The sequence below is a fragment of the Cupressus sempervirens genome, chromosome 2 (assembly GCF_028749045.1).
Source record: "Cupressus sempervirens isolate cs-2001-9-10 chromosome 2, ASM2874904v1, whole genome shotgun sequence".
Taxonomy (NCBI): domain Eukaryota; kingdom Viridiplantae; phylum Streptophyta; class Pinopsida; order Cupressales; family Cupressaceae; genus Cupressus; species Cupressus sempervirens.
Genome location: NC_143119.1, coordinates 409,518,796 through 409,546,572, shown reverse-complemented (window position 1 = coordinate 409,546,572; position 27,777 = coordinate 409,518,796). Strand labels below are relative to the sequence as shown.

The window sequence follows — 27,777 nt, the reverse complement described above, 5'->3', positions numbered from 1 at the left end:
TGATCACAATAAGTGCCAATTTAATGTCAATGGATATGTTTTTGTTCCCATGTGTGATCCATGGAGTGAAGCAATATAGTGTGAGCTTCTTGAAGTTTATAATTATATGCACAAATATGTACTATTTAACAAGGCTTTTTAGCAAGTGTATTTATAGTTCTGAAATATCCACCATTGGATCATGCATGCATTGATGGGATGGTTGCATGCTTTTGCTCTATATAACATAGAAGACTGCTGCTGACTTCCTCTGATTAACTTAGGAGGGTAAATATTTTAAAAATAGGTTGGCCTTTAAGCATAGGTACTAGGATATTGAAAGGATGCCCATACAACATTTTGCAAACATGCCAACAAACACACCTGCATAGAAATAGACACACAAATGTACATAGACAAAAAGATAAACATGCGCAAAACGGTACAAACACACACAGAAATAGAATTTAAACTTAGAGAAAATGGATAATACAATGGATATGAAAACTTAAAGAACACAATAAACTATAAGTGGTAAATTTATTGAAATAAAAAAATCAACATTTTGAAGTATTGAAATTTATGTCAATAAAAGAAAAGATCAATTATTTTAACATTTGACAATGATCATGCTATGAGAAAAAATGTTTTGAACCATAATTAGTTGGAGGTAGTAAACAAAGATTGGGTGAAACATGGAACAATATGCTTAGAGGTAGCTATATTTTGAATAAATTGATAAATATTCAATACATGTACACATATTAAACCTTACTATTGTTCTCTTATATGCCATTGCCAAATTGAGATTTGTGAGGACATGTTTTGTTTCAATAGAGAACTTAATAAATTTGGATGTGAAATATAGAAACTTACAGGTTGATTAGTATTTCATTAGATCTTTTAGCTGTAGTCAACCACATATCAGTACTCAAAGAAAACCTAAGATAATTAGCTGATAGGCTATTATATGCTGGAGTTCAGTTGAAAGTTGTGACGTCTCATAAAGGAAAATCTTCTGATATGTTTAAATCTGATTTTGGTGTTGGATAACTTGCCTGAAAACCTCCTTCGTTTAACCACTGGCCACTAACCGCTTATTAGAGCATTTTTATGAATACTGATAAATGCTGTCGTAAATACTGAGTCCAGATTCAACAAGGTTAAGAGATGGAGATGAATTACATCGGGTGAAATTTATTTTAAAAAAAAAAACACCTTCCACGAGTCATGGAGTCCAAACTTGTCAGCATAAATAACCACCACAGATGAGCACAAAACTCTTACTGACCTCAACTTGTAAAGTAACATCTACCTTACGATATTTGATTATCTATTGGAATCTGTTATTTAGCCGATAGGCGGAGAGACATGTTATTTTATTGGATTTTGGTAATCAGCGATAGCTGGAGGAGACACGTCATTCTAGCCTGAACACTGCTCTTTTTTATGTTTCTTTCTAAAATGGCATACCTGTAGTTAACCCCAAAGTCTTTGGAAATATATCATTCACCATATTTAATGGTGCAAATGTGTAATGTCTTCTTTTTGGGACATTAGGAAATATAAGGTCAAATTCATGTAATATTAAAATCGTCTTATCAGAGCTTAATGTAAATTTATAAAAAGGTCAATTTAATATTATAAAGTGGGAAAAAAAAGTGACAAAAGAGCAATAAGATGAAAGGACAAGAGAAGGAAGTGGAAGGGTCACATCTTTGAGCATTAAAAGAAGGAAACTAGTTCATTTTCAGCGTTTTTGGATATTGATTTGGTTTTGAGATTTCAATCAGGGAAATTGAGGAAGCTTTTAGCTTCTATTAAGGATCTTGAGGATGGAAACCTTCAGGTTCTTCTTGGTGAATCAAGTACAAACTTGGTTCAACGTGGTGGTGGATTGAAGATGGAGTTCCCACTGCGCATACAGGTTCTTTCTTAGTATTTTTCAATCTGACTCTGAAATTTTATTGAAGATTGGATTTTGGGGTTATGTTATTATATTGCTGTTTAATATAATACAATAACTTTGATTATTTAAATTTGGAAATATTTTGTGTTTTGCTGGTTTATTTGTTGGATCATTATAAAACTGTTGCACGCAATTGTTTAAATTTCTATGATATATTTGATGAATTTTGGGGAAGAATATCCGAGATGGTTATTACAAAATGTCCTTTTTAACAGTGCCAATGTCCTTTATTTGAAAACCTAAATGTTGAGAAAATAGAAAAGAATTGGTAATGCAATTATTCTACTCTATTTTTTTTACAAATTTCTTTAACATATTTCATTTATAAGAATTTAATATATTAATTTATTAATGTAATTTAAAATTATTTAACAGCCATGATTTATTATATTCTATTAAAAAATGGAAGATATAATATTTAATAATTTATAAGATTGAATATACATACTTATAATATTTTTTTTATAAAATAGATAAATAAAAATAGGAGTTACAATAAAATATAAGGTAATTTTAATAATGTCAAATGGGAGACCACAGCGAGGTCCAAGAGAAAGGAACAACCAAAGCAAAAGGGCCAAGCAAGAAACCAATAAAGCCAAACTCAATGAGCTAAAGATTACTTGCTTACGAGAATTAGCCTAGGATTGAAGGATACGGCCGAAGGTGTGAAGGTGCATCAAGCCGTCTCAGTGAGCCATGGGAGATGGAGTGTTGCTGATGTGTGTAACCTTTGCAAGGCCTTACAAACTTGGTGTGCCTAGAAGTAGGGAGGTCAAGACACAAGAGCCCACTTCTTGCCTTGGGCCGAAGACACAGGCATGAAGAAAGAGGTGATGAGCTGGTTTGAAGCTTGTCTTGATGGGAACTGTAGCTACAAAGTATGATCCCATAGCCATGTGACCTCTTGAAAATAAAGTGCAAGATACTGCTAGTCAGTGGATCTGAAGAATGAAGAATGTAATATCCCCATTTTTGGCAAGCGTCTAGGGATGATTGAGTTCATTACAGAAACCCTCGTGAGCTGACAAGATGATTTGGGGTTCTTAGTGCTGGACTTACTATTTTTAGTAAGTCTAATTTGGTGAGTTGCCATTTTTGGCAATGCCGGTAGTTGGTCGTCACTTGCATCAAATGAGGCTATTTATTGTGTGAGGTCATATTTACTAATTACTTCCTAAAGTTTATATTATTATAAAGGCACTTTATTATTATATGTTATAAAGTGATGTTTTGTTGGTGAAGCTTCTCAAGTGAAGTTTTGTCTGGGAAACAAATTGCTTCAGGGGATTATGAAAATATGAGCTCATTGTGACGGAAAAGGTATCCAATTATTTGATTATCTATTTGCTCTTGTGGTCTTGTAAATATTTATGAGATGTTGGTTTTTGTGCCCTTGTTGAGGTATAAGGTTTTGAGCTCAAGAATTGAGAGAAGTTGGTTCTTCAAATTCACAGCCGAAGTATTGTGAATTCTTTGAGAATTTGTCCCCTTATGTTGCTATTATATCTAGGAAGCAAATTAAGGTTGAGAAGTTAATCACAAGATGTGGCATTTAACCTTGTATTAGAGCGTTCTAAATTTAGAGAGAGTGTGGACATTGGGCATTTGATTTGCTGATAATTCTGAAGCAATCTATATCCTGCGAAATTGGGGTGAATTGGTGTCTGTGTGAGTGCCTTTAATATCTCTTTTTTGGGCGCCTATGTAATTGTAACCAAACGTTGGAAATGTTGTAGACCCAGGCGACTTTGTGTTCAAGCTACATTGCTGAGTAAGGTGTTTAGATTGGTGGAAGTTGGCATTCAATCAATTTAATATCTGGGTGATTTTACAACTCTTGGGCGATTGCTTTTGGCCTATCGATTCTAAAACATGGGGCAGATTAGACCTGCAATTTGTTGTGAAGACTATTTGAGTATTTTGGAGGCAGACGAACTAGCCTATGGTAGCTTTTGAAATTAATTCTAGGTTGGCGACCAACAATTTGTGACCTGTGATCATTAATTGAGGGTCCGTGAATACAATTTGGAGTCTGTGATCATACTGGAGGCTAGCTTGAGTTACCCTAGCTACTTGCAATCACAAATCTGGTGAATGTGCATGCATTTGCTGGTTTGTGTGCCAGTCATTGGGCTTGTGTGCCATTCCAAAGGCTAGTGGTGGAGATTTGAAAGCTTGCAAACATACAACAAGATTACCTTTGCTATTCTGGTGTTGCTACATATATTTGAGAGCTGTGTGAGAGATTTGGACAGATTGGGTATGGTTAATACCTTGCTTTGCTGCAAATAAGTAACTACTAGGATTCTCCTTCATTGTGTAAACATTTGTAAATTTGCAACAATATTTGCATTTAATAAATTGCATAATTTTTGCTGAGTTTGAAGATTGCAAATTAGACATTCCACATATCACCGAGTTTATTAATTAGGGGGATTCATTAGCATTTGGGAAAAACCTAGAGCTTATATTTCCACAACTAAGTCTTGAAGTCATCATACAGCAGTAAATCGTAGAACTAGATGGCAGGTGTGCTGCAGTAGGTTTCTGACACTTTGCAACAGATAGCACTCCCCTGGGAACAGAGTAGTTAGATTGATCTAAGAGAGGTTGCCAGTAAGATGGCATTCAATCACTTTGATAGTGGTGGGAGAGTACTGCTTGAGCTTGGATCCATAAGATCGACATGTGTTTAGCTTTGTGTCCTATTTCTGAGGTGTACCCTATCAGGTTTGGAGTGCTACATTTGATGGAGTTGCCCATGACTTGTGGTACCAAGGGTTAGTTTCTGTGCAGCATGATCAGATCATCTCCTATTAGGAGTTTATGGATCTTTTGATTAAAAGGTGTGATAGGAAGGATCCATAGGTGTTATTGAGAGAGTTGGCTCAGTTGAGGCAATCTAGTTGAATCAGTGAGTTTCAGGCTCTTAGTTATGGTCTACAACATATTAGATTGTAGACAAGTGATGTTATTTATGGAGGGACTAGTTGGGCCACTCTGTGGATGGGTGAAGTCTTTGGACCCATCTTCTTTATAGGAGGTGATGAGGAAGGCACGAGACTTAGAGTCATCGTCTTGAAGCAAAGATTGCTTCGAAATCTTCTGTTCCTCCACCTGTTGATGAGGAGTCCTTGCTAGTTATTGAGGACAAGGGGAAGTCAATGGGGAAGTTTGATGATACATACATAGAGGACCTGAGGAGGAGACAACTTTGCTTTTGGTGTGAAGGCCTTTCTTGAATCGTCATACTTGTGCATTGAGGCCGAAGGATGCAACGACCTATGGCATGTGGGTTTATACTAATATTACTAAGGGAGAGTCATCACAACCTGAGGATGAGGATTAGGATGGTCATAGTGGCAGTAGAGTATATACCGTAATGAGTGTTTATAGTTTGATATTTGACATAGATGTTCAAGACTTGCATTTGTTGCATAGTTGGTCTTTGCCTAAGTTAGATTGTTGGCAGGATGGTTGGATGGATTCAATGGAGAGTTTGCTAGGATCTCTTGTAGAGTTGTCTTCTAGTGATGTCCTGATCCCTACATCGTTGGTGTAGGTTTTGGGTGCTATGTTGTAGTTCATGTTATTGGTAGTAGCATGTAGTTGGATTAGTGATGACAGGGATGTGTTGTCGGGTTATTCGGTAGTTAGACCGTTGGCACATCCGAGGGAGTTACACGGTCACGACGGTTCACCTCGTGACCCCTCAGACACTACATGTATGCATCATTTCCTTTAATTGAGATATGTTCATATGGAGCACATTTGTATATGGTGATCGATGAATAAATATAATATTACTATTCTCTTTCCACTCCATGTTGAGTACTTTACTTTTTGTATGCAATCAATCTCTGTTATCCCACAAGGATAAACATTTGGCGCCATTGCCATTTTTGAATTTGGAGAAAGCAACACAACCAATGGCATACCCCAAACATAGTAAATGGGAACTTTTCTGGAGCAGAACATGAGAATTAACGAAAATGAAATGCTCAAGCTATTCAAAGGTGAGCACGAATTGATAGAGAACTTCCACATTTTGTTTCGCTCGAGTATTGAAACCTTCATATGGAGAGAAATTGTGCGTAAAGAGGTTTTAGAGGACACTGTCTGGGATTCACTGAAAGTGAGCCCCACCCCCAACCAACTTTTGCATCAGTTTCCTAGACTGTTTGCACAAGCCTTTCTGGTCAAGAGACGACAACAAGAGGAGATCGAGCGGGAGTAGTGAAGGCAATAGAGCCTTCGGAAATTCCAAGATCGCAACCATCAGTAGCCAAAAAAGCGTGATGAAAATAGCCGAAGGCCCCACCCATGAGCCTTAAGCCATGAGAATGTGAGTATAGTGTGAGTGGGAAAGAGCATTAAGCTTTGCAATAGTCACAAAAATGACCATAATGATGTGCGAAGGCTTTACATAAATAGAAGTGTTCTTGTTAACTATGATGTTTTTTATGGATTAATGCCAAATCAATTGAACAAAAATAAAAATAGAAATGAACAAAATAATGATGATATTTATGGTGCACAATGAGCTTTGATCCTCGCACAAGTCGAGTGACAACAAAGGCTTAGGCAACTTGCTGACGAGTACGACGGTGGGGTTATGGAGGGTTACTTCGGTGCCACAGGAGGTGCATTGAATGGAGAGTAGTGTTCGCCTAACCGTCTGCAAATGAGAAGTACCCAGGACTTACTCGAAGAGACATGAGAAAGGTTGAATTTGGTTGAGGAGACGAGGGAGGAGTTTCTAAACTTGCATACACCATGGGTAGAGAACCCAGATAGACATAAAGAGGGAACCAAAGTGGCTCAAGGTGCCAAAGGAGTATGAGCACACGGTGATTACTTTGTCTTGGATATACCATTCAAGCGAGTATAGTTTGATAGTCAACCATGCCTCTTCTCAGAAGTTATCACACCATAGTGTACATAGGCACAAGTTCACACACAACAATAATCGTTACAGTCACAGCGACCACCTATAGAAATACAACGACCACCAATTATGGCATGGCTAAATAGAAACTACCCAAATTTATTGGTGATGGGAAGGAAGATCCTGTTAGACATTGCCATACGTGTGAAACTATCTGGGTGGCAAATGATGTTACCGATAAAGATGAATGGGTTCAACAGTTTCCTGCAACCGTATAGGGTGTTGCTATAGATTAGTATTCAGACATAGACAAAACGAAAATAGGTGCATGGGACAATCTTAGGATAGAATTCCAAGCGAAATTTAAACTGCTTCGGGATGATAATGAGATAGTCACAGAGATTTATACTGCTAAGTAAGGAAAGAAGGAAATTGTCTGAGCATACAATAGACGACTAAAGGAATTGCTTAGGAAGATGGAAACCCAACCGATGGATGAATTAAAGAAGACATGGTTCATCGATGGATTAAACGAATCTCTGAGAAGAAGAATGAGGATTGTACTGCTGACATCATACAATGATGCCTATGACAGAGCGATGAACTTGGAAAATGAAAGTAAAACAATGAAAAAGATGAAGAGCACGTTAGCATCTGAGAGTGACAAATCCTTAGATGAGGATAGTAGTAGTGATGATGAATGTAATAAGAAGGTATAAACGTTACAAAAGGATATGGAACGCATGATGCAAGAGTTCAAAATAATGAAGGGAGGCTCAGGGCGGAATGACAAAGGAGATATGTGGTGCATGAAGTACAAAGAAAGTGGGCACACAACAAAAGCGTGTCTTAAAAATTCATTATGTGACATCTGCTAGGTGATGGGCCATTCGATCAAGCACAGCCCGTATAACTTAATGATGTGAGGGCCACAAGTGCTTTTCACCTAGGAGCAACCATCTGCCTCTGGGGCAGCCACCGCCAACCAGAAAACACACATGTGTCATCTAGTGGGTTTAAAAATAATTGGTGAGGAGGTAATGAGAACATGAGTTAGATACAATATGATTTGAAGGGCCGACCGATAATTCAATGTCGAGCGTGTAGCCAATGGGGCAACTTTACCCGAGACTGCGAGAAGAATGACACCGCATAAATTGTGTCTATGGTGTGGTCCCAGAGATCATGAATAAGCCAATTGCTTGCAGCCTCAGGTAAACTTACTCAACATTTAAGAAGATGTACTGTTAGTCACTCGTAATCAAGTGAAACAAGCCATATACCCTAATCCTCGTACAGAGAAGTAGAGAGTGCGGGAGGCGAAAGAGGAAATAGAGAAGGCAATGAAAGAGAAGGAGGATTCACTTGTGGCTACAAGTACCTCTAGACAAACGGAGGCTGAGAATAACATACTAGGGCGAATATTGCAAATGGAGGTTCCAATTAAAATACAAGACCTCCTGCACACCTTACCCTTGTTGAAGATGACATTACTAAACACCTACATCTCACAACGAAGTACTAACACCACACAATAGCCAACCATTTTGGGAGGATCAGCGGTAGACCCTATGCTACTCGCGTTGAACAATGGACGGTAGCTCTTGGTTGTTGAGATGGGTATCCTTGGGACAATCCTTACCGATACCATAGTTGATGGTGGGTTGTGGGTAAATGTGCTTCCAGAGGAGACGTGGAAGAAACTTGGGAAGCCTACCTTGTGGCCCCCCTTCTCTAGCTTACTTGGTGTAGACGAACATGGAATCAAACCTCTGGGAACATTGATGGCTCAACCAATCACCATTGAAACCCAACCATTTGCACTAGATTTCGTTGTGATTCCATTGAAAAAGAAGGGGTGTAATGCCATTCTCGGAAGGGGATGGCTAGTAGTAGCAAGGGCAAACTACAATTGGAAGAAAAACATGCTTTCATGGGAGAGTGGCGGAATGAAGTTCGTTATCGACCTTCATACACAAATGGTCAGTGAGGAGATGGCTTTAGAATTTGAATTTGATGCAGAATCTGGTAGAAGGGACAAGGGAAGAGATCGGATGGAACCCAATGATGAAGGCATGCTGGAACTGGAAAGATTTTTGGAAGATGCCTTGGATTCCTTGAGCGGACTCTTCTAATGGAAAATAGAAGATTACAAGTTATTTCCAAGTTGTAATATGCTAGGAGTGGAAGGAATAGATGAAGAAGAGGAGGTGTTTCCTCCAGAGATCAGGGAGTACAAAGAAGGAGAAGCCCAAATGAATGAAAGTCCTACTCACAACTTTAGATGCAAGGAAACCCATCAAGTACAGAGAGCCGTCCGTACGGGTCATGAACCTCAAGAATGAAGAGAGTGCGCAAAATGCTGGTTGGCGATGATTGAGATCCTATGTTGAAGGCAGTAGCATTCAAAATTTCATGGAGTACAAAGATGTGTCTGCTTGGAGTTACAAGGACCTGGAGGGTGTACCATTAGAGTTGTGCATACACCGTATACCCCTAATGCCTGGTGTTGCACTTGTGCGGAAGAGATTGTACAAGATGAACAAGAATTACGCAACTAGGGTTGATGAAGAGACCTAAAGCATCTTGGAGGCAGGAATCATATTTCGAGTTGAGACAAGTGAATGGGTCTCGCCCATTGTGATATCATTGTAAAAGGAGGCAAATCAGATTAGGATTGTGTCTATTTTCACTACTTGAATGTTGTCACTATAAAAGACCCCTTCCCTTTCCCATTTTTGGATACAACACTTGAAGACGTTGCTCGACATGAAATGTAGTCATTTATGGACGAGTTCTCTGGTTATAACCAGATATCAATAGCTGATGAGGATAAGTTGAAGACCACTTTCGTGGTAGAGATGACGTCTATGCATATAACTGGATGCCCTTCAATTTGTACAATGCATCGGCGACCTTCCAAAGAATAATTCTCCATATCTTTGATAAAATGTCTATTGAGAACTTTTGTGCATTCTTGGATGATTGGTCTATCTTCACTGGACAAGGGCGGATTTGGCAGCACTCAGGGAATGCATAGAAACGTGTTGTCGGGCCGGACTGGCACTGAACTCGAAGAAATGCAGATTCATGGTATCCTAGGGTAAGCTGTTGAGGCAGATTGTATGTAAGACAGGACTCGAAACTCATCTAGACAAGATATGCGTGATAGTGGAGATGGAAGTGCTGATTGATGTTAGTGGAGTCAAATCATTCTTAGGGCACATTATGAAGAAATTTGCTCAAGTTTCATGTCCGCTCGACATGCTGACAAGGAAAGGGGAACCCTATGTTTGGGGTACAGAGCAAGAAAAATCCTTTAAGGAATTGAAGACGAGATTGCTAGGGGCACCAATTCTAGCAATACCCAAATTGAGATAAAGAGTTTCACGTGTACGTGGATGCATCTAACTTTGTAATTGGCACAACACTTGTACAAATGGGTGATTATGGCGTGGATCATCCTATCTACTTTGCTAGCAGATTGTTATCAAAGGCGGAGAAGAACTACAGCGCAATGGAGCGGGAGGCTCTAGGAATGGTGTATGCTGTACAAAAGCTTAGACACTATCCGTTGGCAATGCCTTTTACATTCTATGTAAATCACCAGGTATTGATGTACTTAGTAAACAAACCCATCATTTAGGGGAGGGTGAGAAGATGGTTGTTGTTACTCTAGGAGTTTACATTCACCATCGTGCTGTGACTGAGGAAGAACCACGTTATAGCCGATAAACTATCTCAAATCTGGTTGAGGGAGCCACTGGAATGAGTTAATGATGACTTTCTAGATGTGCATTTATTTTGTATAACCATCCTTCCAGAGTGGTACGAAAGCATCGACAAATATCTATCCACTTCACAATTCCCTAGGGAGATGCCACTAGGCAAACGATGGAAGTTGGCATTAAGGAGCAGAACATTTTCGCCGATCATAGATTGTTTTTATGAAGGGGATCATGAACGGAGTGGTGTATGATTGGGCATCCCTCATGGCAGATCAAATGGAGGAGTTTATGACGTTGCAACACTGCACTTTTTACATGGCCCACCATGCCATCAAATTATTTTTGGAGGTTGCACTTCACCAAATTCCTATTAATGTGTTAGAGGTACCACCAAAAGACAAGTTGGCATAGGGAGAGCTTTTCGTACTTTATTGGTGACACTTAGACATAGGTGGCATGATGGTAGGCTAGAAGAGGGTGATGCAAGAATTGGGTGGCGGTGACACTGATAGTGAGCGAGAAGATACTCCAGAGAGTGATGGGATTGCTTCGAAGGGAGACATCTCTTTGATGGAGGATGAGCACGACGTGACCCATGCAGTGTCCCCACCTAGGTCACTCTTTGCACCTCTATTATCCATGTTGGCACACTTGGTACCTACCACTTTCACTCCTTTGATCCCACCATTCGACCAAAGGGAGCACCTATTGTTATGACACCACCCCCAATTATGACTAAGACCACTACAGTGGTGACTGAGTAGGCGATGTGGGAGAGGGAGGTAGTCTTCCTAGAGATGATGGGAACAAAGATTGTAGAATTGTCAAACTAGGTAGCCAATACTAAGGAGAGTCAGATAGTAAACGTTGCCCAGGATTAGACTAGCCTAGATATAGTGGCTGTAGTTCCACCCAAAGGTGCGATGGAGATGCATAAGAGACAAAAGTAGATGAGAGTAGATCACTAGAGCCTTAGGTCAAATTAAAGGTAATTGGTATGCAGGTTGTTACCATTGCTTCTACCTTGTTGACTAAACCAGTGAACATGGCATAATCAACACAACTAGAGGCTAGATGTTCATGTGATGGACCGTGCTAGTATGTTCTTGTGACAACAATTCCGACTCACTCCTACAGACATCGGTCCCTCCATTTAGTCCCAAAGATAGGAAGAGGTTTAGGCTAGAGTACCAACAACACCATAGAAGGGAATTCCATCGTCTGAGGATGTGCCAGGAGATAGGGGGTCACACCAAAGGTGGGAGTCACTTCCACAGGAGGAATGGAGATAGATATTTACCAACAGGTTTGGCATGAGATCGAGGAGAGGATATCCTATGGGTTGGATGAAGAGAGATCAATGACGTACATTAGGTTTCTAGAGGATGTGCGGGAGAAAGGTCGAGTACTTTGACATAATGCCTTGACCAGAACAAGGGAACTGCAGTTGATCTGAGCCTACATATTGCAATAGTGCCTTGAATGTTTCAAGGATTTGCGCATCCGCACGAATTAGGTCTACGAGCTGTGTTTGTTGTTGGATACTCTAGGGACACAACCTCGCACTTAGTTTCTGTTTTCTGATGTATTTAGCTAGTTTCTTCCTAGTTTGTAAGTTGTAAGTCATTGGGAGACGACTTTTCTTTTGGAGGGGATGATGTCGGGTTATCGGGTAGTTAGATGGTTGGCACATCCGAGGGAGTTACACAGTCATGACGGTTTGCCTTGCGACCCCTCAGACACTATATGTATGCACAATTTTCTTTGATTGAGAAATGTTGGTATGGAGTACATTTGTATATGGTGATCAATGAATAAATATGATAGTACTATTCTCTCTTTCCATTCCATATTGAGTACTTTACTTTTTGTATGCAATTAGTCTCTGTTACCCCATGAGAGTAAACACGATGTCATGAGTTTCCTATGAGATCTTGGTGGAGGATTTAGTATGTTGCTGGATTGCTCAAGGATAAGCAATCTCAGGGAGGGAGGACTGTAATGTCCCCATTTTTGGCGAGCGTCTCCAAATGATTGAGTCAGTTCATTATAGTGACCCTCGTGAGCTGACTGGATGATTTGGGGGTCTCAGTGGTGGACTTACTATTTTTAATAAGCCTAATCCAAGTAGTTTTCATATTTGGCAGTACAGATGGCAATGCTTGTAGTTGGCATGCATTGGATGAGGCTATTTATTGTGCGAGCTTATATTTATTAATTAATTGCTAAAGTTTATATTATTATAAAGGCACTTTACTATTATATTTTATAAAGTGATGTGTTGGTGAAGCTTTTTAAGTGAAGTTTTGTTTGCGAGACAAATGCCTTCAGGGGATTATATAAATATGAGCTCATTGTGAAGGAAAAGGCATCTAATTATCTATTTGCTTTTGTTGTGTTGTGAATATTTCTGCATTGTTGGTTTTTGTGCCCTTGCTGAGTTATAAGGGTTTGATCTGGAGAATTGAGAGAAGCTGGTTCTTTAAATTCACAGCTGAGGTATTGTGAATCCTTTGAGAATTTGTTCCCTTCTGTTGGTACTGTATCTTGGAAGCAAATTAAGGTTGAGAAGTTAATCGCAAGCTGTGGCATTTAACCCTGTATTAGAGCATTCTGAATTTAGAGAGTGTGGATAGTAGGCGTCTGATTTGGTGGTAATTCTGAAGCAATCTATCTCCTGCAAGACTGGTTTGAATTGGTGTCTGTGTGAGTGCCATTATTATCTCTTTTTTGGGTGCCTGTGGAACTGTAATCAAATGCTGGAAATGTTGCAGACTTGGGCGACTTTGTGCAGGTTTGGACTGCATTTTTGAGTAAGGTGTTTAGATTAGTGGAAGTTGGCATTCAATCAATTAAATATTAGGGTGATTTTACTATTCTTGGGCAGCTGCATTTGGTGAATTGATTTTGAAAAACGGGCCAGATTACATCTGTGATTTGTTGTGAAGACTGGTCGAGTGTTTTGGAGGCTGGCAAACTTCCCTATGGCAGTATTTGGAATTGATTCCAGGGTGGCCACCAACAAATTTTGACCTGCGATTATTAATTGAGGGTCTGTGAATACAATTTGGAGTCTGCAATGACATTGGAGGCTGGCTTGATTTATCCTAGCAACCTACAATCACAAATCTGGTGAATGTGCATGCATTTGCAGAGTTTGTGTGCCACTCATTGGTTTTGTGTTCCATTCCAAAGTCCAGCGGTTGAGATTTGGAAGCTTCCAAACATACAAGAGGGTTGCGTTTGCTATTCTGGAGTTGCTACACAAACTTGAGAACTGTGTGAGAGATTTGGACAGATCGGGTATGGTTAATACCCTGCTTTTCTGCAAAACAAATAACTACTACGATTCTGCTTCATTGTGTAAACATTTGTAAATTTGCTGTAGTATTTGCATTCAAGAAATTGTAGAGTTTTTCTTGAGTTCTAAAATTGCATATTAGACATTCCACAGATCACCAAGTTTATTAATTAGAGGGATGTTAATTATATCTGTGTGATATAGTTCATAACTAAAGCATAATTAAAAGTAAAATTGCTAGTCTGATTCACCTATGACTTTCACCTTAATACAGTCGTGTGGGAATTCATTATCATTTGGGAAAAACCTAGAGCTTATATTTTCAGAACTAAGTCTTGAAGTCATCATACAGTAGTAAATCCACATATTTACAGTCTTGTTTGTGTGAACCGATTCACGATTATTAGAACGAAAGAAACCAACATCCCTTGAATAGGCAGTATGACCTCTGTCAACCTCATAGTAGATGGGGCAGCAGAAAATAAAGTGCATTTAAATCTCACCCCTAAATCACAAAGTTGGCAAGTCAAGTCCTCCCTGTCAATCTAATGATCCATTTGGATACAGAGCCGATGGTAGCCCACCTTGAAAGAACCCAAAGAGATGCAAAGCATGTGAGTCCAATTGTGTCCAAGGTATTACAAAAGTATGATAACCCATCGTGAATATCCATGAAGTGCTTAGCTTAAAAGGCCATCTTCAGATGTAGTCCCCCTAGCGGGTTACACCATATCGTAATCATTTATTGTCTATAGATGTTATGCTTGATGTGCTCATTCAACTCCTGATGAGAAGTAAGAAGGTTTGCGGGGGCATCCAAAGAGAATTGAAAGGGGGGAAGACGACCCATCAAAATCGCCATGGAACCTAATAGAGCAGAGGCTTGAGCATACCAAAAATGGGCCCTACTAGTAGAATCAGCAGCAAGAAGTACCTTCGAAGAGTAAAGGGAAGGAAATAGTGTTAAGTTGGCAAAGCCCTAGAGCCGATGGAGCCCAACCAGATCAAAGCTGGCCTCAAGCTTAAAATGATCGACTTTAAACTCAACCAAAATGATGTTGTGAGGAGTGGATTGGTGACGTGTTTGCATGCTGTAGAAGAAGAATTTGGACTCTCTTAACTGAAGCCCAATCTGAGTCTAGGAGAGAGGGTGCCCACACAATAAAGCCATACAACACAGTTGGTCTGACCAAGGAGTCGAAGAGAGACATCTTGGATGTGGTGTCTTGAAAGTGATGCTTGAAACATTGCCTCTCTATCATAGCAAGGGAACCAAACCCCTTGCTAATATTGGGTTGCATGGCAGGTCTCATATTGAAATGAGGTCCAGAGAACGCGACCCCCAGGTTTATGTATGAGTAGGAAATCTCAATCTCCTCACCCCAAAAAAGAAGAAGTGGAGATGGGAGGTCTTTAAGAGTTAAAGACTATCACATGGGTCTTGCCTAGGTTCACCACCAGTTGCCACAAGTCACAAAAGGATGCCAAACCATCAAGAAGCTTCTGAAGACCCTCTGGGGAGTAGGCTAGAAGAACATCATCACCAACAAATTGTACAATGGAGATCAAGATATGATGCAAGTAACAACTATGTCCTAGGAGTCAAAAATCCTAAAGAAGCATTTTGAGCTCGTTGATGTAGATGCCAAATAAAGTGGGAGAAAGAGGACAACCTTGTTTTAACCCAGTAGTGCTCTTGATAGGGCTTGAGAAATTGTGAGGTCTCATGAACCTGCCCACCACGCACTCATAATTTGGTGGTAGCCATCAAGAGAATATTCAAAATCCTGATGGCTCTAAGTCAATATCCGGAATCCCAATGGCTTTAAGTCTCTGGAATAGAGTATTGAGGGAGTGAATCAAATGCTTTGCAAAAGTCCACAAAGAAACAATAAACTTTCGCCGAGCGGTGCCAAGCCTCCTTGATGATAGTCTACAAAGTCAATGTGGTCCAAGACTTGGAAGTTAGTTTAGAGGCTAACCTTCCCCCTCACACGAAAATGACACTAATCAAGCTTCTTAGTGTTTAACACAATGGCGTAGAGTTTGGCAAAAGTGTGCCCAACCATGATCATCCTACAATTCTCAGGGTCCAAGGCCGAGCTGGTTTTATGGATCAGATGGACTACGATCATGAGGAAGTGAAACCAAGACAAACCACTCTGTTAAAGAGCATTTTGAGGAAGGAGCCGAAAATTGTGATAGCAAGCTTGAATAGTTACGCCTGGAACCCTTCCTCATTTGCTGCCCTGTTGTTTATGGATTTGACATCCTCATAGATGTTGGAGAAGGTGAAGAGATGACAATAGCGTGAGGAGGTGAGGTGGAGAGGGGTTTGATCGAGGATATCATAGAGAAAGGAGGTATGTGAGACCAAAGAGCTGTGATCCAAGGTGGAAGGGGGGCAAGGGTGGTGGGGGAACATGGTACGCTAGAAGAGCTTTGTGGATTGCATAAGAGATGTGCAAAGGGATCTACATTGCATCGTGAAAAACAACCATTTCTTAGGGTGAAGAAAGCGATAGTAAGAGAGCTTCAACTAGGTGAACAAGGAGTGGGTGGAGAAGGTTTAGCCTACTGAGCGGTGGAAGGATTTGCAGTACTTGTCAAACCACTGATTTAGAGGAAAGATGCTCTTGTGATTGGGGTTTTGGGATAAAGAGGTGGTGCACTGGGGAGAGGAGAGGAGGGTAGGAACGGGTGAAGTTGTTGATGGAGGAAATGAAGAAGCACAAGAAAGGGTGTAGTCCACCAAATTTGCCCCTCCATAATGAGGCCAGCATGTGAGTAAGCCAGACCCAAAAGAATAGGAGAGCCTATTCGCATCATCAAGTCCGAGGACTCACATAACTAGAGTAGTTGACGATTGTATCTCATGAGGGGTCCCTCGCTGTCCTTCGAAAATGTTTGCAAGTCCATGGAGTTCATATTTGACTTAGAAGTACAAACTGAATCCGTCCCACAATCATGGAGAGGGTTTGGTAGTCTCTGGTTTGTGTGTTAAAGTCCCCTAGAATAATGATGGCACTAATGGCTGATAACCTGGTGATGCAATCATATAAATCCCCGTATGGTCACCACCCTTTCTACTTTGTAAAGCATAGGACGAAGAGGCTGACATAAAGTAACTGACCGCAATGAAGATGGCCTTGAATGTGGAGTCATACAACTGATACGAATCCACATAAATCTGGCTGAGCTGTCAGAGTGAACCACAAAAGTCGCACTAAAGACTTGGACATTCCTTCCATTCTCCTCAATTTGATCCAGAATGTGCACCCATTTGCCTGCTCTAAATCCAGTAATTGGCAGGAAAAATGATCTTTTTAAATCTCATTGTCATCGGTTTAATTCTCGCAGTGATCTTCTATGTGAGCTATGTGTTTAAACCTGACTCCATGTGCCCTTTTGAATTTGATGATGTAGATTGAAGTTGGGATGATCATCGTATAGGCCCAACAAATAAAAATAACTTCTTTCTCCATTCTGCATTTTAAAGGCTGATTCTGATCAAGTTTTGACAGTCAGGTGGGCATCAATGAATCCAGTATTGGCAGCCTTGGTTTTGGAGCAAAGCTGGGAATAATCTATAGAGGCAGTGTTTAGATGTTTCATGGGCTACGGTCACATTTAGGTATGCTTTTTTGTTGAAAGGCCACTTCCAAACCCAGTCACATGTTTGGGGTTGCTGAAAGTTAATTGAAAATCTCAACGACATTACCAGGTTCATTAAATGTTCAGAATTAAATTGAGTGTTATTTCATGCCAAGTGTCTGTTAAAATGCTTCTTTGCTGTTGTGTACATTTTACATGTAAAAATTCTGATACATGCACTTGAAATGACCATATGTAGTTGCCATCGCCTTTTGTTCTTTGCTTAGTCATTGTTGAAAGCATTTAAGTCATTATTCGTTGCCCAATTAAGCAAACTTAACAGACTGACAACTCAGTCCAGTGTACATAGAGGTTGCATGACAACTGTTTGAGAAAATTGCTAAGTGTGGGAAGCCATAAATTTGTGTTTAGCTAGCAAAGCTTCTTACATCACAACTACTTGTTTTTAGGGTTGGGATAGATAGATTGATTGGTGACCGTTGAGCATCTATATAGAGTGTTTTAAAAGTGTAGATAAGCATGAGAAAACCCCAAACATCTAGTGTTGTGGGAACTAAAGGTATCAACACATTTAGATTGACACTTCAACTTTAATTTTCAAAGAGGTAGAGAGTTGAAATATATAAGCTATGGTAAAAGGTTGTATTAGAAAATTTAGTAGAATAGTCCAAGATATTTGACTCCACGCTAGATTTTGATAGAAATTATGAAATAGCTTTTGATCCACTTGTCATTGATGTGCTATGGTAATAAAACTATTCATCTGTCTGATTACATTGAGTATGGACTTTGAGTAGACTAGGTAAGGTTATTTGAATTAATCGGAACATATTTACACTTGAATTAGACATATCTATGCATGTTAGGCAATTTTAAAATCATAAACAAAATGCAAGCTTTCTTGAACATTCTGAAGTCTCATGTATTATGTCTTTTTGATCTTGACAAGGTGATAAAATCTTATTGATGCTAGAAGACATGCCTGACCTAGGCATGGAATCATTGCATTTTAGGGCATTTCCACACACATAATGAAGTAACTAGAGTACAGAAATACAAAGAATCACAAGAGTATTCAGATTTTTTAATGTATATGACAAAATCAAGCTGTGTGGAAATAGTTTAAGAAAAATGGCTTTTGCCTTGTCATTGTGGCTACCATTTACTAAAGCTTCAGCAACTGTTTAAGAGTCAACCTTCTATATATGCCACCCAAATGTTGATAGAGTCAAGCAGAACCTCAGAAACGATCAGGTTTCATGGTACTGAAGGGATCAAACATAGATAGTGCCCTACAAGGCATGCCAATAAACTCTAGTAGAACACTCTATTTACATAAACATATATTTTGATTTTAGAATTATTAAATATGCTTGGTCTATTCTCAATTGAAATTCTGTAGGACAAATCATATATGCATTCATTTACGTCCAATAATTTATATTATGTAAGGTTTTAAAATATGGACAACTGGCCATGTAAGAGGATGTGTATGAACAAACATCTGGATAGTTGGTAAGTAAATAGCACAGAGCTTTGTATGTAGTAACATGGAAGCAATACTCAATTTTCTTTTGTGTGCTTAAGTTTTGAAGATATTGTATCTTCAAAACTAGTGCTAAGTTATACATTAAACTATTTTAATTGGTGCTGTCCGTATTAGTTTTATTGATGAATTATATTTCTTTTGGATTTGTACTGGGTTCGTAAAAGATTTAAATTTTAGATGTTTCCTTACCTCTGTATTTTCTTGCATCTAGGTTGCTAAAAATATAACTCAAAATAGTCATAGCCGTGGAAGACAGAACCTTATAAAATCAGGATGGGGTGATGAAAAGGTTCTGGAGGAAAATGTTGTGAACACAAACTATGATGAGAATCTTTATCATGCATACAAAGAACAGACAAGGAGAAATCTGGTTTGAAATTTCTAGACTTCAGATTCTTGAACAAATTTTAAACAACTTTGATTTTAAGAGATGTAACACGGATCATAACTTTTTTAAGCATGCTTTTGCAGAAAACTCTAAATGAAGAAGTGATTGATTATGAGCTTCTTGAAGATTTGATCCGACACATTGATGAAAATTATGAGCCTGGAGCAATACTTGTGTTCTTACCTGTAGGCTTCAGCAAGTCAACAATGATTTTTTTCCCTTTTCTTCTGTTTTGTTTGTTATTTTTTGGTATTCTGGTGAAACAATAAGAAAATCTGCTAAAATAAGTTATCTTCACATTTCTGGAGAGCTAGTATAGGCATATTTGAGGAACACATTTTGATTCTGTGTTTGATCCTTTCCTTAACAAATTCCTTCCGTTAAAATCATAATATCAATGATATTGTTGTCAAGAAAAATAGCTCACACTAGAATATTTTAATCTTTTCCCTTAATTTGTGGGTGTTTTGGTATGCAAAAGCACAGGCCAACACAATCTCTTTCACAAACTGTGTTTCTATGATGTAAAATGCTGTTGTATAGACTGTAGGTAGCTGAATGCTGATTCAGATTGATAATCATGTACTTTTCCTTGCAACTGTTTAGATCTGAGATTAGTAACCTCTTGTTCTGCCAAATGTTTCTTAATCTATCCTTTTGATTTCATTGTAGACAATGCACGCTGAATTCAAAATGTATGAATTACTAACTTAAAATGGTTTTGGAATCTTCAAAGGTGAATTTTGCTATCGCTAGTTTATGGTATCTGATATACACATCACAGTTGATCAAAAGAAAAGGTAAATGGTCTCTAAGCATAAAATTAATGCAAAGAAAGCTAGATGCTCACATGATATCTGTAATGTCCATATTTTTGGACATTCCAACATCTTTGATAGCTCTAACATTATTGTACAGTTCCAATTTTTCTGGAATGGAGTTTAAAGATTAGTATTGTGCTCTAGGGATCAAGTTGAGTTGTTCATTATTTATAGGAGCAGTTTTGCATTTTGATTGCATTCCTAACTTCTTGGAAGAAAATGCATTTTTGGAAATTGTCAAATTTTATTAAGATTGATATATGTTGGTGTATTCAGAACTAACCTTTGGGCTATTTTTGTATTTCCTACAACTTTAGTTTGAGGAGTAAAAAATAATTCAATAACTAAATTGTAATGTTCCTTAGACCGATTAGCAGAGGGAAGATTGATGACCTATTATTCGCGTTCCCGTAGGTCAACAACATGGATAGGGGACTCAGTCAGTGGTATATTGAACTTTACAGGGGTTTTGTCAGCCATTTTGAGTAGTTTGGGATAGTTTCCTTGATTTTAGGAGGGATCCCTACTTTTTTAGGGATTGACTCGGAGTTGCTTGAATTGCATTAGAGGACCTCTAGGATCTTTCTACAAGCTTTGGTTGCAGTTCCTACTTTTTAGGGAGGCTCCTTATTTTTTAAGAGGAACAATCAGTTGACCTATAGGAATTAGACATCTTCAATGGAAAAGTGGCTTTAGTCAGATCTCAAGTCTGAATCCGGATGAGCATTTTATGAATAAATTGGGAAATATTTTAATATTTCTTTAGTTAGATTTAATAAAGTAATACTATAGTGAACTTATGTAGTGTGACGACTACTATCCCAGTCACTGACTATATATCATGTAAGGCCACGCAAATAGAACACCTCTTAGAAAAACAAGTCAGCTACCTAAGGTGCCTGAAATCCTGTAGGAATGATGAAGAAATGGGCATATGTGGTCAATCAATTCACTACGACATAAATGCAATCCTTCCCTTGCCCCTTGGGAAGTCTAGTGATGAAGTCTATCTAGATGCTTTCCCATTTCTGATTGGATATTGGCAAAGGCTAAAGTAACCCTCTAGGCAAGGTGTGCTTGGATTTATTTTGTTGGCAAGTGGAACATTCCCTTATGTACTGCAGTACATCATCTTTGAGGCCCTTCCAAGAGAATACCTCTGGAATTTTCCTATATGTCTTGAGGTCCCTTGGGTGTCCACCTAGGGTTAAATTATGACCTTCCATTAAAATCTTCTCCTTCATCTTTAATTTGGGTACCAAATAGATTCTATCTGTTTTTGTCATAGGTGATATCATCAACCACCTTGTACTTGTCATACTATATTTGACCATCAATCAACAAGCTGTTCTTGGAGTACTCGACCAATAAATGGGCCCTCCAATTTTTTGAAATTTGTGACAATGAACATATGATCAATTTCCTTGATGGTGAGTGGACCACCACATTATTCTTCTCCTTCACATACCTAATGTCAAAATCATATGCTTGGATTTTGCTGACCCATTTTTGTTGCCACTCGTTAATGTCCTACTCTAGTATATATCTTAGACGGTTTTGTTTTGTCCTCACAATAAGTTTTGCTCAAACTAGGTATGGGCAAAACTTGGTCAACACATGCATGATGATGAGCATCTTCTTATCATAGACCGAATATAGTTGTTTGGCTCCCAAGAGTTTCCTGCTTTGAAATATAATGGGGTGATGGTCTTGCATTAACCCCACTCTAGTGCCTTATCCCCATCACTCTCTAGGATGAAGGGTCGAGTGAAGTTTAGAAGTGACAGTACTAGACACATACTCTTGACTTTAATCTATTGAAGGCTTGGTGTGAATAACACATGATTATATTGGGGAGGGGGGGGGGGTTGTGGGGGATGGGGGGTGAATTAGTATAATAACAATTTTGCCAGTTTAAAACTTTTTATCCAAATAATTGCCTTTGAACATGCACATGAATAGTATGCTGAAATCAATAATTATGCACATGAACACAATGACACAATGACTTACACAGAAACCCAAAGTGGAAGAAAACCACGAAAAATAAGTACTTTTATATAAAATTGTTCTTTTATAATGATTCGTAGGGTCCAACTGACTAGAAGATCCGACCCCTATGTTTGTGAGCACTTACTCACTAGAAGCTCCAACTCCCACACTTCGCAAGCACTGACCTACTGGAAGCACCAACCCTTGCTTCTGTCTTCGTGAGCACCAGCCCACTACACAGATTGTCTCTCCACCTTTGTAGTTGCTTATTCAACTTATGATGGATACTCTTATTGCACACTTCTATCTTCTTATCTTCTTATAAATTTATATTCTCTTCACTCCTCCTAAAGTCAGCCAATCTCTCTTAAAAATCTGATTATATTTTTACTTTTATCCTGTAATATATATATATATCTTTTTCTTCCTTTATATTTCGTTTGATCTGAGGCTTCTACAACTGCCGACTCCGTTTCTTTTTTTATTATTTCTTTCCTCCACTCTGCTGCACCACTGACTTCTCTTCTACTCACCCTTTTACTTACACTTTTTACACCACCTCTTGATTCAAATCTTCAATCTATTTACATCTTTATTTTCACAAAACACACCTTTTGGCATAAAGTTTTGTAGGAAGAAACACATTTTCTGTGCCACGTGTTACTATACTTCAAAAATAAATTACTTTAATCTCATAATTAATCCATTTGTTATCTTTATTCCTGAATTCCATAACTTAAATATATACTGGCATCTTTTGACACATTAGATATAATCTACCTTTTTACATGTTTTATTTCATTTATATCACTGCTGTAATATACTGCTGAAAACATATCATATGGTTTTTTTGTCACAATTATTTGCTCGCAAGCTTATTATAATCATAGTTTTCCTTGGTATCGCAATAGTCCAATGCTATATGTATTCAAAGCCATTATATTTTCCTTAGCGGGTCTTTTGACCAATGAATTTATATTTGCTTGGTTTGAACTCAAACTTTAATTGTTATATGTGCTGTATGAAACTCATACTACCATTCTTTGTATTTTATGTATATCCTCCATTGCCGAATCATCGAGGGCTGATTGAATGTTATCTTTCTTGCTTTATCAGGCTTTACTGCTGAAGAGTGTTGTAATGGGCATGCTGGAAATGCCCAAAAATTGAACCAACTGCTGAAATAGATTTTTTATGCAAACTGAAGATTGAACCGCAGCTGAAATCATATTAGTTCTCAAAATGATAAAATCAAGTACAAAGCAATGTATTCCAAAGGCCAAACCCCAAGGGAATGATGTCTAGAATGTTACAAGAGAGGAGGAATGTCCTCTATTGCCAAGAAAGATATGTGACTCACACATCCAAGCTCTTATCAAATGTCATTCACAAAAATCCGATGCTCAACAATGAGACTCTCACCCCTATTTATTCTTTTCCTTCACCCTTCTAGAAGGAACTAAAACATTAATTAATTGCAAGTGCTAAAAGCTTCCCCCTTCCAATAATTAATGCACTCTCTAGAAACTCCTCCCTTGCAATACAATAATTAATTGTGCTTCTAGAAAATTAAATTACTAGAGGCTTCCACCTTTCCAATAATTAATACACACTCTAGAAGCTTCTTCCTTGTAATACAATAATTAATTAAATTAATTAAATATAAAGTCACCTTTTAATTTTTAATTTTAATTTATTTAATGACTTTATAAGAAATTAATTCAATTTTCACTTATGCTCCACTTAGACTTTGGAGAACGTAAAGGCTAAAAGATGGGGTCATTACAGTTCGCCCTCCTTGAAATTGCTTGTCCTCAAGCAATCTTAGTCTTGCTTGCTGTAGCACCTGCTCACTCTTCCAAGTAGCATCTTCTTTTGGCAGATATCTCCATTTGACTAAATATTCTTTAATCAACCTACTTCGCAGAGTCCTTTCCCTAGTATCTAGAATAGCCTCAGGAATTAATACGAGCTTTCCCTCCTCATCTAATGGTGGTAATTCTTCTTAAGGCACAACTCTTTGACCGATGGCTTTCTTAAGCCTTGACACATGAAACACATTATGCACCCGACTACCCTCTGGAAGCTCAATCTCGTAAGCAACCTCACCCACCTTGCAAATCACTCTATAGGGGCCATAAAACCTAGGCTTCAACTTCTCTGCTCTGCTTTTCTTGAGTGATGACTGTCTTTATGGTTGTAGCCTCAGGTAAACCATATCCCCAACCTCAAAACTGCGCTCTATCCGGTGCTGGTCAGCATACAATTTCCGCTGATTTTGGGCTTGCTGTATATTCTCCTTGAGTGCCCTCAAAATATCTTGACTATCTTGCAATAAGTGTTTTGCTTTGGGCACTCTACTATCCCCCAAAACCAGATCCATGAAACTAGGTGCTTCATAGTCGTACAGTGCCATGAATGGAGTCATCTTGATGAACATATGATAAGTGGTGTTATAACAGTATTCTCCCATATTTATCCAGTTAACCCAAGCCCTCTGTTGTGCAATCACATAGTTCCTCAGATATCCTTCCACCCATTTATTCACAATCTCTGTCTGCCCATCTGTCTGTGGATGATAACTAGTGCTAGGTGTAAGATCTGTACCACACAACCTAAACAGTTCCTAACAAAAAGTACTCATGAATTTACTATCCCGATCACTAACAATGAAACCAGGTAGCCCATGTAACTTGAATATCTCTCTATAGAAAAGATCAGCCACTTGTGCTACTGTGTAAGTGGATGGAATAGCAAAGAAGTGAGCAAACTTCGTCAGTCGGTCAACTATCACATAGATGCAATCTTTTCCTTGTACTCGTGGTAACCCAGTGATGAAGTCCATAGAAATAATTTCCCATTTCCTATCCAGAATGGGCAAAGACTGTAATAACCCTGCAGGATATGTGTGCTCTCCCTTAATCTGCTGGCAAATTGCACACTCCCTGACATGCTTTTGAACATCAACCTTGAGCCCTTTCCATGTGAACCGCTCACAGATTTGCTTGTAGGTCTTAAAGACCCCTAGATGTCCAGCTGTAGGTGCATCGTGAAATGCCTTCAGTATTACCTCCCTAAATTGTGATGAAGGAATCAAATATATCCTACCCTAAAACTTTATCAATCTGTCCATCACCACGTAACAATCATCATGTATGGTGCTTGCAATTACTCTAGAAGCCCAAGTGTCCCTCGCATACTCTTCTATGATCTTATTTCTCCAATCTCCTGTAATCTCTGCTAGAGCACAAATATGAGGTCTCCTGGATAAAGCATCTGCCACCACATTCTTCTTACCTTTGACAAACTCAATGTCAAAGTCATAGGCCTGTAACTTTGTAATCCACTTTTGTTGTCTATCATTCAAATCACTTTGGCTCATGAAGTATTTGATGCTGTTGTGATCGGTTTTGATAACAAAGTTTCCCCCAACTAGGTAGGACCGAAACATAGCCAATGCATGCATTATAGCCAACATCTCCTGATCATAGATGGAATAGCGCCTTTCCACTAAACGGAGCTTCTGCTCTCAAAAACAATAGGATGCTTCTCCTGCATCAAGACTGCCCCAATCCCATCTCCTAACGCATCACAATGAAGCTCAAATGGCTTTGTGAAATCTGGTAGAGCTAGTATTGGACATGAAAACATCACCTTATTGAAATGATTGAAGCTTCTTCGAGCTGCCTCTGTCCATGTGAAGGCCCTTTTCCTAATAAGGTCTGTCAAGGGTACAACGTTCTGTGAAAGTCTTTTAACAAATCTCATATAAAATCTGCAGAGACCAAGGAATCCCTTAACCTGTGTAAGATTCATAGGAGTAGGCCAATCAACAATGGCCCTAATCTTTTTAGGATCTACCCGAACTCCATCTACGCTGATGATATGCCCAAGGTATAGTAGCTCAGTCATCCGAAACTCGCACTTAGATTCCTTGGCATAGAGTGACTCTTTCTCCAAAGTGGATAGCACCATCTCAAGATTTTGTAAATGCTCCTCCCAAGTCTTACTAAAGACTAAAATGTCATCAAAGAAATTCAAGACAAATCTCCTAAGCTGCTCCTTGAATACCTGATTCATACAACTCTGGAATGTAGTAGGGGCATTGGTTAGCCCAAATGGCATAACCAAAAACTCGAAGTGGCCATAGTGACACCGAAAAGCTGTCTTCTCAATGTCCTCCTCCCTCATCTTGATCTGATGATACCCTGACCGTAGATCAATCTTTGTAAAAAAAATGCACCATGTAACTCATCAATCAGCTCATCTATTCATGGGATGGGATATATGTTCTTAATGGTCTTCTTATTTAATGCCCTGTAATCGATGCACATGCGCATCGTCCCATCTTTCTTCTTTACCAACACTATTGCTGAAGCAAAGGGGCTCTTACCAGGCCTGATATGCCCTATTTCCAACAACTCCTTAATTGCCTTCTCTATCTCATCCTTATGTTTCTTAGGATGATGATAGGGAGTAATCATGACTGGTTTGGCTCCCTCCTCGAGCTCAATAACATGCTTTATCCCCCTGTCAGGAGGAACCCCATGCGGAATCTCGCCAAATACCTTAGTGTGCCTATCAAGTATCTCCTGAATATGTGGTGGATGACTCTTCACTTGTGGCTCTTGTGAAGTTGGCATAGTGAAACATTCTGCTGCCCACTCTATGTCATTATGCCGAAAAAGTCTTCTGCATTCTCCTTAGGGACACTACTCTGCAACTCCCATCTAAAAGTCCTTTAAGTACAACAGTTCTTCTCTCATGCTGAAACTTCATCTCCAATTTTGCTAGGTTAAATGTGAACTCTACTAGCGAGGCCATCCATACCATGCCGAGGATGACATCATAGTCTCCCATGCCTACCACATAGAACTCATCTTCCAACTCATAGCCATCTCCAAACTTGATGTGAAGATTAGATATCTTTTGAGTGCATAATAGTTTATTACCATTAGCTACCATAACTCTAAATCCGGTGTGCTCCTCAGTCTGTAGACCTCTCTTGGCTACCAATTGTGCATCTATAAAATTATGTGTAGCTCTAGTGTCAATGAGTGAGATCACTTTTTGCCCTTGGATAGTACCTCTGACCTTAAATGTGATTGCCTTCTGAGCCCCCGTTAATCGTGCTAGTGACTTCTCATCCTCAAGAATGCTGCTCTCCTTTGTAGTGCTATCCTCCCTCTCTGACTGTGACTCTTCTGTTGAGAAATACTCCATTTGATTTGCCTTAGCCTTGAGAGGACACTTACGAGATAAATCCCAAGGCTCTCTACAATGAAAACAAAGCTTCTTCTTTCTTAAATCATTCAAGGTGTCATTATCCAACTTATCTCTTTTTGGCTGAGCATCCTTGTGAAAAGTTTTTTTGTCCTTCTCCTTGTCCTTTTTCATATAAGAATCCTTGTGCTGAAATCTACTCCTTAATGAAGAAGGTGCTAAGTCACGAGCCTTTTTAGTGGTCTCCTGCAACGTGGCTGGGTTATGCCCCTTGACCCATCCTCGCAAGGGTTTTGAGAGTCCATCCATAAACAACACTAC

At 39.0% G+C, this 27,777-nt stretch overlaps 1 protein-coding gene across 5 annotated transcripts in view; it reads left to right on the top strand.

The window, feature by feature from the left end:
- The window catches only part of LOC149572842 (DExH-box ATP-dependent RNA helicase DExH7, chloroplastic-like), a 356,903-nt gene that overhangs the window by 159,172 nt on the left and 169,954 nt on the right, over nucleotides 1-27,777 (top strand). For all 5 annotated transcript variants that reach the window (XR_016359987.1, XM_089813915.1, XM_089813917.1 and 2 more), the window contains exons 19-20: nucleotides 19,244-19,402; nucleotides 19,504-19,605. Coding sequence is in view for 4 of the 5 variants with exons in the window: in XM_089813915.1 (XP_089670041.1) it covers nucleotides 19,244-19,402; nucleotides 19,504-19,605 (261 nt within the window). In the remaining variant the exon portion in view is untranslated. The remainder of the gene's footprint in view (nucleotides 1-19,243; nucleotides 19,403-19,503; nucleotides 19,606-27,777) is intronic.